The following is a 17457-nucleotide window of genomic DNA, read 5'->3' as shown; positions in this document are numbered from 1 at the left end:
AAAGCAATGAAATGGAGACATGCAGGTGACAGACAGTTTACCAGAAAAGCTGCAAAACTTATACCTCTAAAATTAGATGTAATCATCACTGTTCAGGTCCTACATATATTGTTCTTCTTCAGACTGCGGTGGTCGCTCTCACTTCCTCATTCTTCAAACCCTGAGCAGAGTTCATTATGACACTTTGAGTCTGAAGTGTCACCTGCGCCATGGCCGGACATCTGCTCATCCTCTTCATCAGTGAGTGCACATTTATGTCATTGATAGTTGTCGTAAATAACTGTGGCCTGGATCTTACAGCCCACTAAATGTGTTGACTTTACTCTTTTTGGAAATAATGGTAAAAAAAAACAAAAAAAAAACAACAACAACAAACAACTCTAATATAAATATGATGTCATTGTGTCAGATGGATGGCGAGGGCATTTATATGCACCGTTTTTGAATGAAAATATCACAAATTAAAATTTATGAACTTTAAACTTTATCAATATTTGTTAGAGACCTTCTTCAGTTGAAAAGACAAAGTCATAAGATGCCATAAGATACTTCTGACAACAATTATGCCTTTGGAGGTGAATAATGCACAACTTTGTGAAAATCACAATAGAATTGTTACTCGTCCTCCAGCTCAGTTAACTATAATGACACATAAACACACAAGGCAACCCACAAGAAACTAAACAGGCACAAAGTTTCACATCTCTGCCAGTGTAAGTAAACAAAAGTGAAATTATTCTTTCACAATAGCTTCAGAAATTGGTGCCATTATTCAACTCCAAAGGCGTCACAATCACAATCATTAGTAATCTACAAACATGTACAACACTGGTTAAAATATTATGAATGAAGTTGAATAGAGATGATATAAAACAGGAGAAACAGAAACACACAAACCTAAACCTTACAATGATGATAAGTAACACAAAACATGTCCAGGAGAATAATAATTCAGACTCAGATTAAAGACCTGGAGATATTAAGGTCCATAGGTCGCCCTCTGCTCCTGACACACTGCCCTCAGACACTGGTTGAAAAGTCAAATTTCTCTACAGGGACAATAAAGTCCAGAAATCAGAATAAAATAACAATCAAACACTTTAAACAGGGTTTTATTTCAAAAGGTCTTTACCAGTTGAAATGTACAGTACATACTAACATTCCATCAACTCTACAGGTGTCCATTTTGTCGTCAAAGGACAAGGTAAACTCTTTATTTAACTCTTTAAGAAGAATGACATTTAATGACATATTTCTTCTGTTTGTGACACAGTTCTTTTAGCTCCTACACTGACCGTGGAGCCAGAGCTTATTATCGATTCAGACCGGGTTCACTTAAAGTGTCACACTATATTTAAAGACTCTCAGTGCTACTTCAGTTTTGATTATTCACAATACAAAACATTCCCCTGTCAGCACACACTGAGTGGACAGAAGCTGCGGTCTTTAGTGAACAAGCGCTCTCCAGCCGACGTGACAGTAACATGTCTGTACGTTACAAAATCAGGCTCATCTCGACAAAGTAACAAGATCATTGTCCACATTAGAGGTAAGTGCAGGTTTTCAAGATGATTTTTACAGAAGGTACATTTAAAGGTACACTGTGAAACATTTCTGGAGGAGGGTCTGCCGCCCAGTTGTCTCCATGCAGATTTTGTTGCTTTGCTTGGTATGTTCCACAGTATGGCATTAAACCTCATGGAGAGAAGCAGATGATGCCACCAGACCAAGTTATAGGTCAGATCTGTGTAGAGCTGACCTGCTCACAGTAAGAATGCAAGATTTTCAAGTTTTTTTCAGCAACAAAAACACCTGTAAGTAAATGCAAAGTTATGTAAGCTATATAATGCCATACTGTGCAATATTTCATTCAAAGTAAGAGCATCTCCATAGAGACAAGCAGGTGGCAGACTCTCCAACAGAAAAGTTACACAGTGCAATAAAACTTTAGATTAATTTCATCATTATCCATGTACAGTCACAATATTTATAATGTCTTCAGAGCAGTGATGGAACGTAACAAAGTAAAAGTAGTAAAGTACTGTACCTAAATTTTAGGTTTCTGTACTTTACTTAAGTACATTTTGAGTGGATACTTTTTACTTATACATCACGACATTTGAGAGCAGGTATCTGTACTTCTGACTCTACTCCATTTTTTGAACAGGACTGAAAAGTAAAGTGTTTCTTATTATAGTTTGAGACCTGCTGAAAAAGCTGAGGGGTTTATTTTTAACATGTTCATAATTTGATCAAACAAAAATATATGGATAAAAATCGAGTCTCTATTTTTTTTCTGTTGAACAAAATTCAGCACAAATTTTTTATCAAAATCACTACATCTGAAGGTAAAGTAGATCTCAAAATACTTTTACTTTTTACATAACCTTAAATACATTTTAAACAGGTACTTTAATACTTTTACTTACTTAAGCAGATTTTTTTATGTGATACATTTATTTTTACTTGAGTATTTATTTGGTCCAGTATCTTTACTTTTACTTAAGTAACAAAATTGAGTACTTTTTCCACCACGTCTTAAGAGGTGACTTCCTGCTTCTTCTCTGAGTCAGTCTGGAGAATTTCAAAGTCTGTTCAAAGGGGAAGTGTCTGTGTTTGATAGTTTTGCTGCATTTAACAGATGCTCTACATCATTATATTATGATATGACTAAAACAGCAGATCAACACATCACAATTTGTTTTTTACTGTCATGTCTCGCTGCCCTGACAGCATTGTGTTCCCTCCACAGACCTGGCTCGTCCCTCTTTGTCTGTAGAACCATCAGTGATCACAGAGACAGACTCAGTTACTCTGCACTGTCAGCCTCCAGCCTTTGCCTCTCAGTCTCTGTGCTCCTTTATTTTAAATGGAGTCATCCAGAGCAGCTCCCCCTGTGTCCAGACTGTGAGAGGATCAGATCTGCTGAAGGACCAGAGTCCTCCTGCTCAAGTTAAAGTCCAGTGTTTTTACACAATCAATGGGAAATGGACCAATTCTCCCCACAGCAGTGAACAAACTGTCACCATTCAGAGTAAGTGGGTTTTCTTTGAGTAGAATGTTCCACATTATAGCATTAAATATATTTATGTTCATGGAGTCAAGCAGATGATATCACCAGACTAAGTTTCCATGGTGACTCCACTCTAAGTAAGAAAAGTAAAAGCCAAACGTTAAATGTGTAAATTGGACAAAAAGTTGCAGGAGTGAAGACGTTTTGCTGCTCATCCAAGCCACTTCTTCAGTTCTGGTCAAATTGCTGGTGGACACTGCACTGAAGGGTTAACCTGAAACTCAAAACACATATTGTTTACAGTTTCTGTATATGAGCTAAGTCTATTGAGCTACAATAAGTGTGCAGTGTTTCTGAGTCACACTTAACATATTCATACACCTCTTAGTGAGTGTTTTCACGTCTACTGGCAACCAGGCTAGATTTGTTGTTCTCTTTGTTTCCTTTGTTTGCTTTGGGTCAGTGAAAGGACTTGTAGATGAGGGAGAGATGATGTTTAAGGCCCCCATTCCTGTTCAAGGAAGGATTGTCTTTCCGAACAAAAATACTTCTTTAACTCCTGATTAATGGCTTTGAGATGGAGATGTACGGTGAACAATGTAATAAACCCACAAATGTAATAAAAATTCTCTACCACAAATGTAAGAACCAAATTTCCCACAAACGTAATAAAACATTTATTGAGGAATTATGAAGTAATTTATCTTATAATATTATACGTGTTTACCCAATTGTAAGTTTATTGTCTGATCCATGCTATAACCACAGTACTTACTACTTTGGGTATTTTGGAAAGACATTTAGGCTTAAACTCTTTTTGAACTGTCTAAAACTGGTATACAGCAGGGGTCGTGAACCTATGGCTCGTGAGCCAGACATGGCTCTTTTGATGACTGCATCTGGCTCTCAGATAAATCTTAGCTGACATTTGATAACACAATAATTAATGAATAAATTTGCTGATATTTAAGTAAAACATTACAGAAATCATAGTGTTAAAAATAATCATGAAAAACAAATAAATTATTGTGCATTTTAATCCATACATTAATATTTTACTGTACGTGTTCAGGACCAATCACATCTGTCCTTTGGGAACTGGGAGAGTCCAACACCTCTGTTTTTATTGGATTATATGTGGTAGTCAACACAGGCTATTGTAAACTTCCCTCCGTTTAATCACTAAGTCAGCTAAGTCTTGCAGAGAAGATGGTGAAAAAAAAAAAGATGCGGTGTACCGTACATTTCAGCAGGAATAGACAGAAGAAGGAGCAGGGACCACTAATGAACTTTTTGATGACGTTACGTATAAAGATAAGATAAATGAATAAAAGACATGCCATCATGATGGTAAATCAAGTGAAAGAAAAACAAGTGCAGGATATAAATGCAGCGACTTATATTTCCTTCGCTTTGGATGAGTCAACAGACGTAAGCTATTTATCCCAGTTCAGTGTGATGCTGCTGGTGACACACTGCCAGAGGAAAATCTTGCTGTTTTTCAAAATCTACAGATGGAAAACCTTATTTCAGTGTGTACCGATGGAGCGCCATGGTCACATTAATGGTAAGAAGTATTTTATGTATTGGATAGATTCAGTATAATGATGTTATTAAAAATATATATATATTAATAATACATTCAGAGACTTCTTATACTCTAAAATTGTTGGTCTTGTTTAAAAATTCACACATTCAGTTGTATTCAGAGTTAAAAAATATTGTATGGCTCTCACGGAAATACATTTTAAAATATGTGACTTTTATGGCTCTCTCAGCTAAAAAGTTTCCTGACCCCTGGTATACAGTATCCATTACTAGTTACAGTTCGAAAAAAGTAGTACATTTATTTATACACGTCTGAGCTTGTGTGGGAGGTTTAGCGTTACCGGATAAACTGTACGGAGTTACACTTGAGTTACCTTGTATTCTTAAAAATCATCATCTTTAAATTGGTTGCTTGTAACTGTCCATATTTCATTGTTTAAGGGAATTTAGTCTTGGCTCTCACCCACAGTTTGAGAAGCTCTAAACCAACTTCCACTTTCACTCAACACATGATAACATCTGAAAGATTTCAGTGCCAATACACTCATAAACACATTCATAAAAGTGGAGTTAGGTTATATTGCCTAATATTAACTTTAAGGCTGCACAGATGATGCAGCTCCTCTGCACAGCTCCTTGTGACAAACTGGCTGCAGCCACTTAGTAGATCTACACTTAATGAAGAAAACTACAACAGAGGAAATGTCTCGGTCCAATGCTTGGACATTGTGAGCCCAACTCTCATGTTATTTATGCTGACATTTATTTATTTTTTGTTAATGGTAAAATGTTTAATTAAAAGAGCTTTTTGTTTTAACAATGTTTTTAATACATTTAAACATATGTAAATGTTTAGTGCTAAAAAACAAAACTACAATAGTCATCTATATTAAATAAATGGGTACACAAATTACATGTGAGTATAATCCTAAGGTTAAAATGAACATGGGTCATTTCTTGAAAAAAGAAATACTGACTTCACTTAGCTGATTATATTGTCTGACCTCCACAGACCTGGCTCGTCCCTCTTTGTCAGTAGAAGTGATCACAGAGACAGACTCAGTTACTCTGCACTGTCAGCCTCCAGACTTTGCCTCTCAGTCTCTATGCTCCTTTATTTTAAATGGAGTCGTCCAGAGCAGCTCCACCTGTGTCCAGACTGTGAGAGGATCAGATCTGCTGAAGGACCAGAGTCGTCCTGCTCAAGTTAAAGTCCAGTGTTTTTACACAATCAATGGGAAATGGACCAATTCTCCCTACAGCAGTGAACAAACTATCACCATTCAGAGTAAGTGTTTTTATATGCCACTATTTAATAGTTTCAGATCCATGCATTTCTGATTTATTGATTTAACCAACAGAAAGTTAGAAAATCAATGAAATATTGTTCATTGTTCAATAACACACAAGTAGATTAACCAATATTCACAGGAAACGAGTAAGCATTAAACAACGAGGAGCCATGTGTTAAAACTGCAAAACGCATGGTTCCTTGTTGTTTAATCCACTTATACCACAGCCATTTACCAAATGACTGTATATTGGCAGTGTCACCTTCAGCATTGTGAAGTACCTCATTAGTATTTAATTGACCTGCTGTTGCCTCATTCCAGGGGGTTGAGGATAATTCTGTAAGAAAGATGGATTACTCCATTTTAATTTATGTCCTATATTTTCATTTCCTATTTCAAGCAAAATGCATTTTCCGTTCTATTTACTAACTGCTTTGGATCCATTGTATTCTAGGTCCAAAACCAGAAGTGAGTGTTGAAGTTCATAATGACCTGGTTGGCATTTTCTGCTCGCTGCTTGGATCTGCAAACTCCCAAACAATGTGTCACCTGTACTACGGAGAATCACTGCGCCCATTCCTCACAAAAAATGCTGAGGTAAAAATGACAGACAGCAGACGTCTTTGCTATATTTCCACCTCTTTAGATGCTTTGTGGAGAGATCTTACTACTTTGAAGTCAAAAGAAATCAGTTGTGATGACCGTTTAGAAAATGGAGACAAATCCCCTCGCAGTGATGGATACGACATGAGCGGTAGGTCCAATTCAAAAATTATTACAGGTGTATTAAAAACATGAATATATATAAAACAAACATGTCATTTTAGCTTTCATAAAGAATACACCAGTGCCCCAGCCCCATGTGACTACAGCTGTATTAGAGCCAGTGAAGACTACAACCCCAGGTCATGTGACAGGAAGTGAGCCCAAAACCTCAAGTCCAGGTAAGACTAACAAATATTACAGAGTATATTTAATAATAAGTAGTATAAGTGTAGATGGAGAATGATGAAACAACATATATATATATATATATATATATATATATATATATATATATATATATGTTGTTTCATCATTCTCCATCTACACTTATACTACTTATAATATTCTAAGAGCAGTGATGGAACATAATAAAGTAAAATTAGTAAAGTACTGTAGTTAAGTATACATTTTAGGTTACTGTACTTTATTTACCGTAAATTTCGGATTATAAGCCGCTACTTTTTTTCCACGCTTTGAACCCTGCGGTTTATACAGCAGTGCGGCTTATTTATGGATTTTTTACTGGATAACGGCCCCTGGGTTTTATTTTCACGACAAGCCTTCTACACGTGGCAGATAAATATGGCAAAAACAACTTAAGTGCATTCAAAAAATACAACTCACCAAACCGCTGCATCAGAGGGAGCCCTGCGCTGATTATGTGATTATGTCTACTCTGCTCCGCAGTTTCTTTAAAAAAAAAAAAAAAAAAAAAAAAAAAAAAAAAAAAAAAAAAAAAACTCTAAAGGCGTATCGTTTAATCCCAGGTGCTTATTCTCCATGTGCCAAAGCAGTTTTGAAGGTTTCATTGCCTTATTTGCTTTTCCCGTATGTTACGTAGAGCGGACTGTGCGCGTGAGTCACCTGCAGCGACAAACCCAGATTTTAAGTAGGTATTGTCTGTTAAATTTATCTTTCTTTTTCTTGGAGGTCGTAGTCTCCTCTTCTGGCTCCTCAGTTGTCCTTTTCCCCTTTGTTAAAAGCTCCCCAAAAACTTTTGTTTTGGCTCATTTTCACTCGCTTGTGGCTCTACTTTTGTGCGTCGTGTCTGATGTGTTATACGTGATACGTCATCGCAGAGACAAGAGCGGATAATAAACTTGCTACAACATCAAATAGATTTCTGTGGCGATTTCCTGCAGGATTTTCATGATACATCTACGGACGAGCTTATTAGTGTGTCATTAGGGACGGGCCAAAGTTGCTCCTGACCCCTGTGCGCACAGCGTCTGAAAATCAGGGCTCTTTACACAGGACTGTGAGCTGTGTCTGTGAGACGTGAGACGTGAGCGGTGTTTGTTTTGAACATTGTTCCGCGAGTGTGACGCTTATTTTGAGCAACGAAAAATAAGAAAATATAATTTTATTTTAAGATCATAATAATCTTCCAATTTAAACTACAACAAAAAAAGAGCTAACACAAATAAAATACACTTCAGCCACGCAGAGCCGCAGTATAAGGCTGAAAGAGGCGCATGCGGCTCCGGAGCCGCGGGTTGCCGACTCCTGAAATAGAGCCACTGCACGTAAGCTCGACATCAATGAATCCAACTTGGTCAATGTAAAAGACGACAAAAGTTTTCAGAGGAAATAAAAGCAGATTTTCCGTTTTGGTGCAGTTTTATTTTCTAAACCTGCAGATGTGTTCATCCCGTGTTGTTGTCGTGTTGGTTCCAATTTTCAGGCACAGTTTAAAAAAAAAGCGTGTCGGTGCACCGTCTTTCTGTGTAAATATCTCATGTTACAATATGAAAACCTGCGGCTTTTATTCAGGTGCGGCTTATATATGTACAAAATTGATTTTCTCTTCAAATTTAGCTGGTGCGGCTTTTATTCAGGTGCGCTCTGTAGTCCGAAATTTACGGTAAGTACATTTTTAACTGATATTCTTTACTTTTACTTCACCACATTTGAGAGGACTGAAAAGTAAAAGTATTTTATAATAGTTTGAGACCTGCTGAAAAGGTTTTATTTTTAACACGGTCAAAATTTGAGAAATAAAACATATACAAATAAAAATAGCTAGGAATTTCTTTTGAACAAAATTCAGCATATATATATATATATATATATATATATATATATATATATATATATATATATATATATATATATATATATATATATATATATATATATACATATATACATACACATGTCATTTTAGCTTTCATAAAGAATGCACCAGTGCCCCAGCCCCATGTGACTACAGCTGTATTTACATATATTCATACATGGATTTATTACTGAAAAAAGTGTAGCTTTTATTGAACCAATGGCTTTGCTGTCTAATTTTGTTTCTTTTTTATTCATTTACATTGAAATAGGACAAACAGAGGACAAATCATATACAGTATCATAACATAGCAAGGCATAACATGACATGGCTTGTAGGGACTAAGTGCTATTTAGAAATTGTACGTGACAAGTTTGTGTTATTTATAGTGATGTGAAGTTCGTAAACGAGTCAGCTCTTTTGAGATGTCATGGTGATGCAGAGCAGTGATATAGAATGTGATTTAACTGTTGCCGGAACTACTTGTGCGTTATGTAGAATTAATGCACAACAGTTACCCATTGGAAATGTCACTGACCCTGGTATAAGGAATGGATAACTGTCCCAGAACTGTCCTTAGACCCTCCTTTTAGCTTTTGTCATAGTAAAAAATAAAGAAAAAATGTAAAAGAACCATTCAAAAGACTCTCTTTTGAATCTTTGAAAAGAATGGACCCAAAATATTTAGATCCCACAAAGAAGCTGAAAGTCCCTTCACTAGTTGTGTGTACGTGTGATTTATGTGTGGTTTGGAGCAGCTGGAGTTGGACTGTTGTTTAATTTTGTGAAGTCCTGCAAGGAGACTGCTGTTGAACTACATGGAGTGCAGCTGAAACAAAGCACTCACATGTTCTCATTCTGCTTTGAAACAATGACCTCCACCATACACATATTTATCAATGAGTCTATGCTGTGCTCAAATCCTTCAGCAGATCAGGATGACATCTACAACAGTGGTCCCCAACCACTGTGCCGTGGACCGGTACCGGGCCACCGGCCGTCCAAGAAATAATTATTTCCGTTGTATTTATTATCTGAGTCTGAAAAATAATTTATTTTGAAAAATCTTTTATTTTGAAAAATGACTGGATTCTCTCGGTTACATTTCCGTCACTTGAGCGTCGACAACTTAACCCACAAATTAGCAAAATGAGTAAAAAACAGACGTCTTTAGAAAGTTTCTTTTCGAAGGGGAAAAGGCCCAGTGAAGAGACAGAAAAAAAGCCAACTTCCAAGTAAAAGAAAGCTTTTAACAGAATGATGGATTCAAAATATATATTCAAGTTATATTATGTTATCTCACTGTTCATTTTAAAGGTACTGTAATGTAATGTTCACTCTTTATTTAGTCATTACTATTAGTTATAGTCAGTTCACTACTTTATTTAGTCATTATATTCAATTATGTAAACTATGTAATCTGCACTAATGTTTGTTCTTGAGTCTTGCAGAAAATGTCTTTTGAAAGTGCAGGATCCCACGGGAAGAAGGTCACTGTGAAACCGAAACATCATGGGAGGATGTTTTGTGACCTTCTGGAAATGCAAAACAGAATATATTTCTCTGTGAATTTCGTCATATGTTTTTACACTGCTTGCCCCCCCCCCCCCCCCTTTAGATGTGTATGTAACTAGGGTTTCCTAACTTTAATAAAAGAGGTGAAAGACGGTCTGGGCCCGAGAGAGGGTGGTGGTTTGTAACTGGGGTTTTTTGCCTCTCCGCTCTTTCTCCTCAATATTGAGACAAAATAATCTCTCTTGTCTTCTCTTCTCTTTTGAACTCTAATATAGGTTGTGAACCTATCACAGACAATACCAAGAGTTCTACTTAAACTATGGATTTATCGCGACAGGTGATTCCCACAGACCAAGCCCACTCTGCATAATATGCGGCGACCAGCTCTGTAATGAGGCAATGAAGCCTTCAAAACTGCTCCGCCGCCCCCCACCCGGTCCACGGTAAAATTTTGAAGCGTTGGCCGGTCCGCGATGATAAAAAGGTTGGGGACCACTGATCTACAACATCTACACACATTGTAAAGTAAATCTAAACAGGAAAACGCCTAAACATATGGACAAAATAAACACCCTTCATTTACAATGTAAATGGAGGGCCACTGTGCTTGGCTAGATACACCAGGGGGCGCTATATTGGATGGCCCTCCTTCAGAACGTTCTGATATTTATTCAAACATAACAACAGTAGATTGATTTAGATTTGGACAACATGTCATTCTACAAGATTGTAACAGTCGAAATTGAGACCAGTTTAACAACAGGTAATAGCTCAAAAACATGACAGTTTGTGGTCCAAGAGGGTGATGTAATACATTCATTTGTTGTTCTTTCTGCAGGTTTGCCTTCATCGAGGACTCTGGTGTGGGATGTTCTAATTCTGTTACTGCATACAGTGATAGCTCTTAGCCTCCTCTTAGCACTGAGCTTCTGCTGCACAAGAATACTCAGTAAGAAATATTACCAGAACCTACTGACCTTATTCAGGAAGGTGCCAATGGCTTTGCATAGAGCCGCCAATCTCCACAGTAGATACTCTAAGTTATAGAACAACTATAAAGTAGTTTTCAAGCTCAAAACAATAGTTCCATTTGACTTCTGATGAAAAATCAATCCTCTCTCTGTAACAGCCACTTTCAGGCTTCTCATTCTGGCCTTGAACTGTCCATATTATCTCTACATGATAAATTAGGTTGTTATTGTTCATAACAGACCAATTAGACTCTTTTTTTTCTTTGAGGTCACCTCCCCATAGCATTAAGAACAGGTTTGACTGCTCGTAGGGGCAAGTACTGTCAATAACCTCACTCCTGATTGGCTCTTTGGTTGCACACTTTTCAACATGGAACTCAGTTACAAATTAGCCATTATAACTGCTTGCCTCTATTCGCTTCTTTTGGCTGTAAGAAAATGATATACTCAGTCCTCTTCTATAGTCAGCCTATCTTCTCTCGCCAAGTCCAGCATGTTAAGATCTTTATGTGTGATTTATAAAACCTTTTGTAAGGTTGACAGTCAACGTTACAGTGTGTGTTTTGAATGACATAATCTCATAACATAATGTTGTGTTAGCTGATGAAGAGTAATCTGAATAACTTTTCTTTCCTTCCAGTTAAATGTGATAGAAAATGGTAAGATTTTAATACTTATTTCTTGTTGTCCCTAGCTCCAGTCACCTGTCCTGTCAGCCAGTCACAGCCTGCCACCTTTGGTCTCTCAACACATTCATATAAATGCACTCTCTCTTATAGTGTCTTTCCCTTTAAGCTGTGACCCTCCTCTGCCTCATCTCCACTGCAGCAGCAGAACTATCAGCCTCCTAATCCTCTCCATCTCCTCTTCACTCCTGTCTGAATGTTTATTAGAACATATTTTTACATTAACATTTACCTTTTGCATTTATTTTGTTAAAGGTCTCAAGGACGAATCAAAACAGGTGATTTAAAATGTTGATCCACAGTCATGGTACAAAACTAAGAGTGACTGTTTCTCTGTTTTCTTTGTAGGTGACACAAACTCAGAGGATCCAAACAACGAGGCTCTGGTAATAACATATATATATATGTTATTACCAGAGTAATGATTCACTTACTTTTTGGGAGCAGGGTACACTATGTTCTTGTCTCCATTGAGAGATTATTGGTTTACTGGGAATGTTACCCAGTATGACATTTTTAAGTCTTATATCCCCATGGAAATGGACAGGTGATGCCACCAGCCCATGTTACAGGTCATATCTGTGATCCCACTCACAGTAAGAATACATGTTTTTCAAAATATTTTTAACAATAAAACACAATTTCTCCTGAAGCCCCTTGGTTCACTTTGGAGCAGATCGATACAGTCTGCAACTGTTTCCACTGTCTGAAGTGAAACATATGGGGCCATTTTAGGCCCAACATTTTATTTTTAGAGTTTGAAATATTATGGGGAAACCCTTCAGATTTTTGCATCGAAAAGGGGAAAATCACACGCATATATTTTATACATCCATCCATCCATTTTCTTCCGCTTATCCGGGGCCGGGTCGCGGTGGCAGCAGTGGTATATTTTATACAATCTATACAATAAGTTGGAGATGTATACAATAAAAGTATCAACATGTTTGCCTCTAATAAGTTGCATTTACTGTTGTATTTCTAATAAAGGCCCTGTCTGAAGTGAACGCTCCTGCAGCTTCAACCATCTATTGTTTACCTGGTGAGAGTCTCGTTTAACACAGTAAATATTCAGTCTAACCCTCAATGAAATGTGTCACTTATGTACATAATACTCTTTTGGACAGAATCCCTGACCGTGAACAGAGAAGAGCCTGGACACGTTACAGACTAAACATATGATGGTGCCCTGATTTCAGATGGAGCCAGTATAAAAAATATTCATATATTCATCAGTACATGATGAATCTTTTTGTGGTTCGTAAGAGATTAGGGTTCCAAACTTGCCGCATTAATCTTCCCAGTCCAAGCAGATCACATATTTTTGGCATTTCATAAGAGCAGCACTTTCTGAAGCCATTGTTAAAAAAAGAAAAATTGTTTATTTGTGCTGACAACAAACTTTGTGCCAGTTTACATAACATGATATAACATAACACAATGAGTAACTTAACATTTTTAAAGTTATCATGAAACATCATGTGTGAGAATGTGGTTTATGTAATAAATAAAAAATTGACAAACGACTTCCTGTTGTCATATTGTAGTGCTATATTCTTTAACACGAGAGCTACTGTAGGCCATAACCCGAGCCAAAGTGAGAGGAAAACAACAGTGGTCTCAACTCCTAGTGCCAGTCTCTGTCATTATGTCTGGAGGTGTCGTAATGGGTGAGTGTAGCGGACCAAAGGATGCAGCCACGGGGAATATTTACAGGATTTATTGTAGAAACAGGACAATGTACAACCAGTGGGTGATCCAGAGGTGAGCAGGTGAGCAGGAACACAGGAAACTCAAGGACCGGGGAACTGAAGGGACCACAGGACGACAGGCAGACCAGACGGGCGTAGGGCAGAGCAGGCAGGAGATAGCCAGGGCCGGAACACAGAACACAGGAACAGACAGGAATGCAGAGACACGCCAGGGAAGACGTGAACACAACAATGATCCCGCGCTGAGTCTCCTCTCCCAGCTCCTTTTATGCCCAGCAGGCATGTTGATTGCACTGATGGACTGCAGGTGCGCGCGGGAGGAGCCAGGAGCCCAGCCCAGATCTGGCAGGTGAGGGAGGGAAGGAGTACGCAGGGAGGAAAACCAGGAGTGGACACTGCGGATCATGACAGGAGGATTAAAGATTCAGACTCGGGGTAAAAAGTTGAACAGAGCTCATTTACAAACACGGAAATGTAAATGTAAACTGACGGAGCAGATAGTAGAGAGCAGTAGTGATGGGTCATTTGAAGCCGAGGCATCGAAGCTTGTACAGAGTAATAGGGGGCGTGTCAAATGAAGCCCTGCTTCGAGGCTTGAGTCAGATTGCTAAAAAACACGTGACCGGTGTAAAGCGAGGCCTCACTTCCCACCGGTCACGTGACTGGTTTAGGCTATGTGTCACTTTTCTAAATAAAAGCGCACAGCACCATGCGGCGCGTTGTGGGTGTTGTAGGTTGGTTGTAGTTTGAGCGAGTCAGCGACAGATCCAATCCAATCCAACTTTATTTCTAATGCACTTTAAAAACAACAGAGTTGACCAGAGTGCAGTACACAAGAGACATTTTAAAAACACAGATAAATGACAAACATACAAATAAATAACTACAGACTGTACACTATAAAAATCAACATATCAATATAAAGCTAAAGAGAAAAAGTGCATTTTAAGAACTGATTTAAAAGTAGAGAGTGACTCAGCCTGTCTAATGTGCAGGGGCAACGTGTTCCACAGTTTGGGACCAGCCACAGAGAAGGCCCGGTCCCCTCCTCATTTTTAGAACCACTAAGAGTGAATGTTCTGCAGACCTGAGTGAGCGAGCGGGAGTATAGGGATGAAGCAGGTCAGACAGATATTGTGGAGCGAGGCCGTGGAGGTATTTAAAGACAAATAAAAGAATTTTAAAATCAATTCGATAAGAGACAGGGAGCCAATGTAGGGACATCAAAACAGGAGTAATGTGTTCCCGTTTTTTTTGTACCAGTTAAAAGGCGAGCAGCTGCATTTTGAACAAGTTGGAGACGTGCGAGAGAAGTTTGGTTCAATAGTTAAAAAATGTTAGGAATAAAGCTAAGGTTATTGAGGTTTGTATTTCAAGTTTGTATTCAGGTTTGTATTTCAGGTTTGTATTCAGGTTTGTATTTGAGGTTAATTTTTTATGTTAGTATTTGAGGTGCCTATTTCAGGTTAATACCTGATACCAGGTAACCTTGTTTGTACACCAGGTGTACTCCAGTGTATTATTTCAGGTGTATTCTAGTTACTATATAAGGTGAATTCTAGGTGTATTTCAGGTTTGTATTCTAGGTTTGTATTTAGTTGTATTACATGTTAGCACAGGATTCAGACAGGCCTTAGTTCGGTAAATCGGGCTAGTTAGGGTGGGGCCCAAAAGACAAAAAAGAAAAACCTCTACAGTGTGGGAGCACTTTGAAATGGCTGCACCAAACAAGGTTATCTTTGAAAAATATCTATATTATTGTAAATGGAAAAATACATTAAATGAACATTGTCAAGCAAATATTTTTATTTTTCCTTAGAGTTCAATGATAACTGATTTGAGTTCAAATTAGCCACACAACACAAGATTCACCATTTACCTACATATTATTAGAAAACTATAATGATATTAAATGATACAACAAAGGGTAAGTGACCTTACTCATAGATTGATTCCAAATATTGAAATTTCTTGTCTAAAGGTCAGATGCAGGATCTGAGACAGAGAGCTTGTGCACAATGGCAACACCTCGGCAATGCTTAGGCATTATCGAGCTTTACATGTTGTTGCAGGACCTGAAAATGAACCAGACAACAGCGAAGGTAATCTACACGTATATATGTTATTTTGCAAGTCTCTCTTATATCTGATGTTCTTCGACATTTAAATTGTGTGCATCATCATTATTGTCATCATCAGAAAACACAAAGGCACAACTGGATGAAGCTGTTGTGAACCTTGTAATCAAAGATTTGCAGCCTTTTAGCATTGTAGAGGATGTGGGATTCAAGGAAATCATGTTGTTGTTGGCCCCAAACTATGTGCTTCCCACTAGAAAGGTGTGTGGACTGTATGTTCCTTGGATGTATTATGCTTAAATTGAAACTTGTCTGCATCTCTTTCAGGCACTGAAGAAAATGGTGGATGACAAATATGTCAAAGAAAAGGCAAAGGCAAAAATGGAGGTTGCTAAAGTGTCAGCTGTTAGCCTGACTGCTGACATGTGGACCTCCATTAATACAGATGCCTATTTGGCCATCACCGGTCATTACATTAATGGAGAAGACAAACTGGACACAGTGCTGCTTGGAGTGGAGCATTTCCAAGAGTCACACACTGCAGACAACTTGGCTGAAGCAATGACCAAGCAGATGGAGGAGTGGCACATCAAGAGCAAAGTTAAATGTATTGTCACTGATGCTGCCTCAAATATTATTGCTTGTGCCAAAAATGTACAGATTAGATGTTCCTCATGTATTGCACACAGACTCAATTTGCTTGTGCGAAAATCTTTCGAGGACATCACTGCACTAAATGAAATAAGACTCAAGGCTTGAAAAATTGTTAAATATTTCAGAGCAAGTACCACAGCAAAGGAAAAACTGCTCCAGGTACAAATTCAAATGGACAGAGAACCCTTAAAAGTAATAATCGCGGTACACACACGGTGGAACAGCACTTATCTCATGCTGGAGTGACTGTACCAGCTGAGGGAGCCTGTGGCAGCAGCCCTTGCAACACTGAAAAAGGATGTGACCCCACTGCTGTCAAATAAATTTGAGACCATTGAAAATTGTCTGACCATCCTCTCTCCTTTTCACTTAGCAACAGTTGAACTTTCAGAAGAGAAAAAAAGTGTCTGTATCAAAGGTAATACCTCTATTCAAAATGCTTCACCATTCTATTTCTCAACAGAATGAAAAGTGCTAGTGTAATGACACTTTCCACATTGCTGGACCCACGTTTCAAAATGTTGGGTTTCATTAGTTCTATCAAAGCCCAAGAAGCCACAAGAAGACTAAGAGTTGAGTGTGCACAATACATCGAAAAACAAAACAGAGCCCAACAACCAACAGGTCCACCAGAGGCACCTTCTACCAGCAACTCGGGTAGGATATATCATTTTTAGATGTTTATTTTTGCTTGTTTGTTTTCTGTGTCAATTGCATTATGAATATGTTTTCAGGTGGCTTGTGGTCTCCTCTGGATTCTTCAGTTGATGAGAGGAGGCGCGGTTCCAATGCAACAGCAGATGCCATTGTTGAAGTTGATAGATACCTGGCTGAAATCAACATAAACAGAACTGAAAACCCTTTAACTTACTGGCAAATACAAAAGTTAATTTATCCAAACCTGTGCCAGATGGCACACTGGTTTCTTTGCATTCCGGCCTCTTCGGTTCCTTGTGAGAGGATATTTTCAAAAGCTGGTGAAGTGGTCAGCAAAAAAAGGAGCCGTTTGAAGCCTGAATAAAATTCTAAAACAGTGAATAAAATTCTGTTTTTGAATAAAAATCTATGACCCATATGTCCCCCCACAAGCACTGTATCCCCATCACTACCAATACACACACTCATCATCCTCATTATCAATGTATTAGCAATATTTTATTTAAATAA

The 17457-nt window shown here is 38.0% G+C and overlaps 1 protein-coding gene across 1 annotated transcript; it reads left to right on the top strand.

The window, feature by feature from the left end:
- The first annotated feature begins 209 nt into the window (after positions 1 to 209).
- On the top strand, positions 210 to 16395 carry LOC117382091 (uncharacterized). Its single transcript, XM_055227482.1, has 8 exons — positions 210 to 240; positions 1274 to 1549; positions 2753 to 3034; positions 6308 to 6607; positions 6681 to 6797; positions 11028 to 11138; positions 12195 to 12232; positions 15964 to 16395. Exons 1-8 carry the CDS (start codon positions 210 to 212, stop codon positions 16393 to 16395), a joined length of 1587 nt encoding a protein of 528 aa, XP_055083457.1.
- Positions 16396 to 17457: the final 1062 nt, after the last annotated feature.

Source organism: Periophthalmus magnuspinnatus, chromosome 15 (assembly GCF_009829125.3).
Source record: "Periophthalmus magnuspinnatus isolate fPerMag1 chromosome 15, fPerMag1.2.pri, whole genome shotgun sequence".
Classification (NCBI taxonomy): Eukaryota; Metazoa; Chordata; class Actinopteri; order Gobiiformes; family Gobiidae; genus Periophthalmus; species Periophthalmus magnuspinnatus.
Note: the sequence above shows the minus strand (reverse complement) of the source record. Positions and strands in the feature narration are given on the sequence as shown.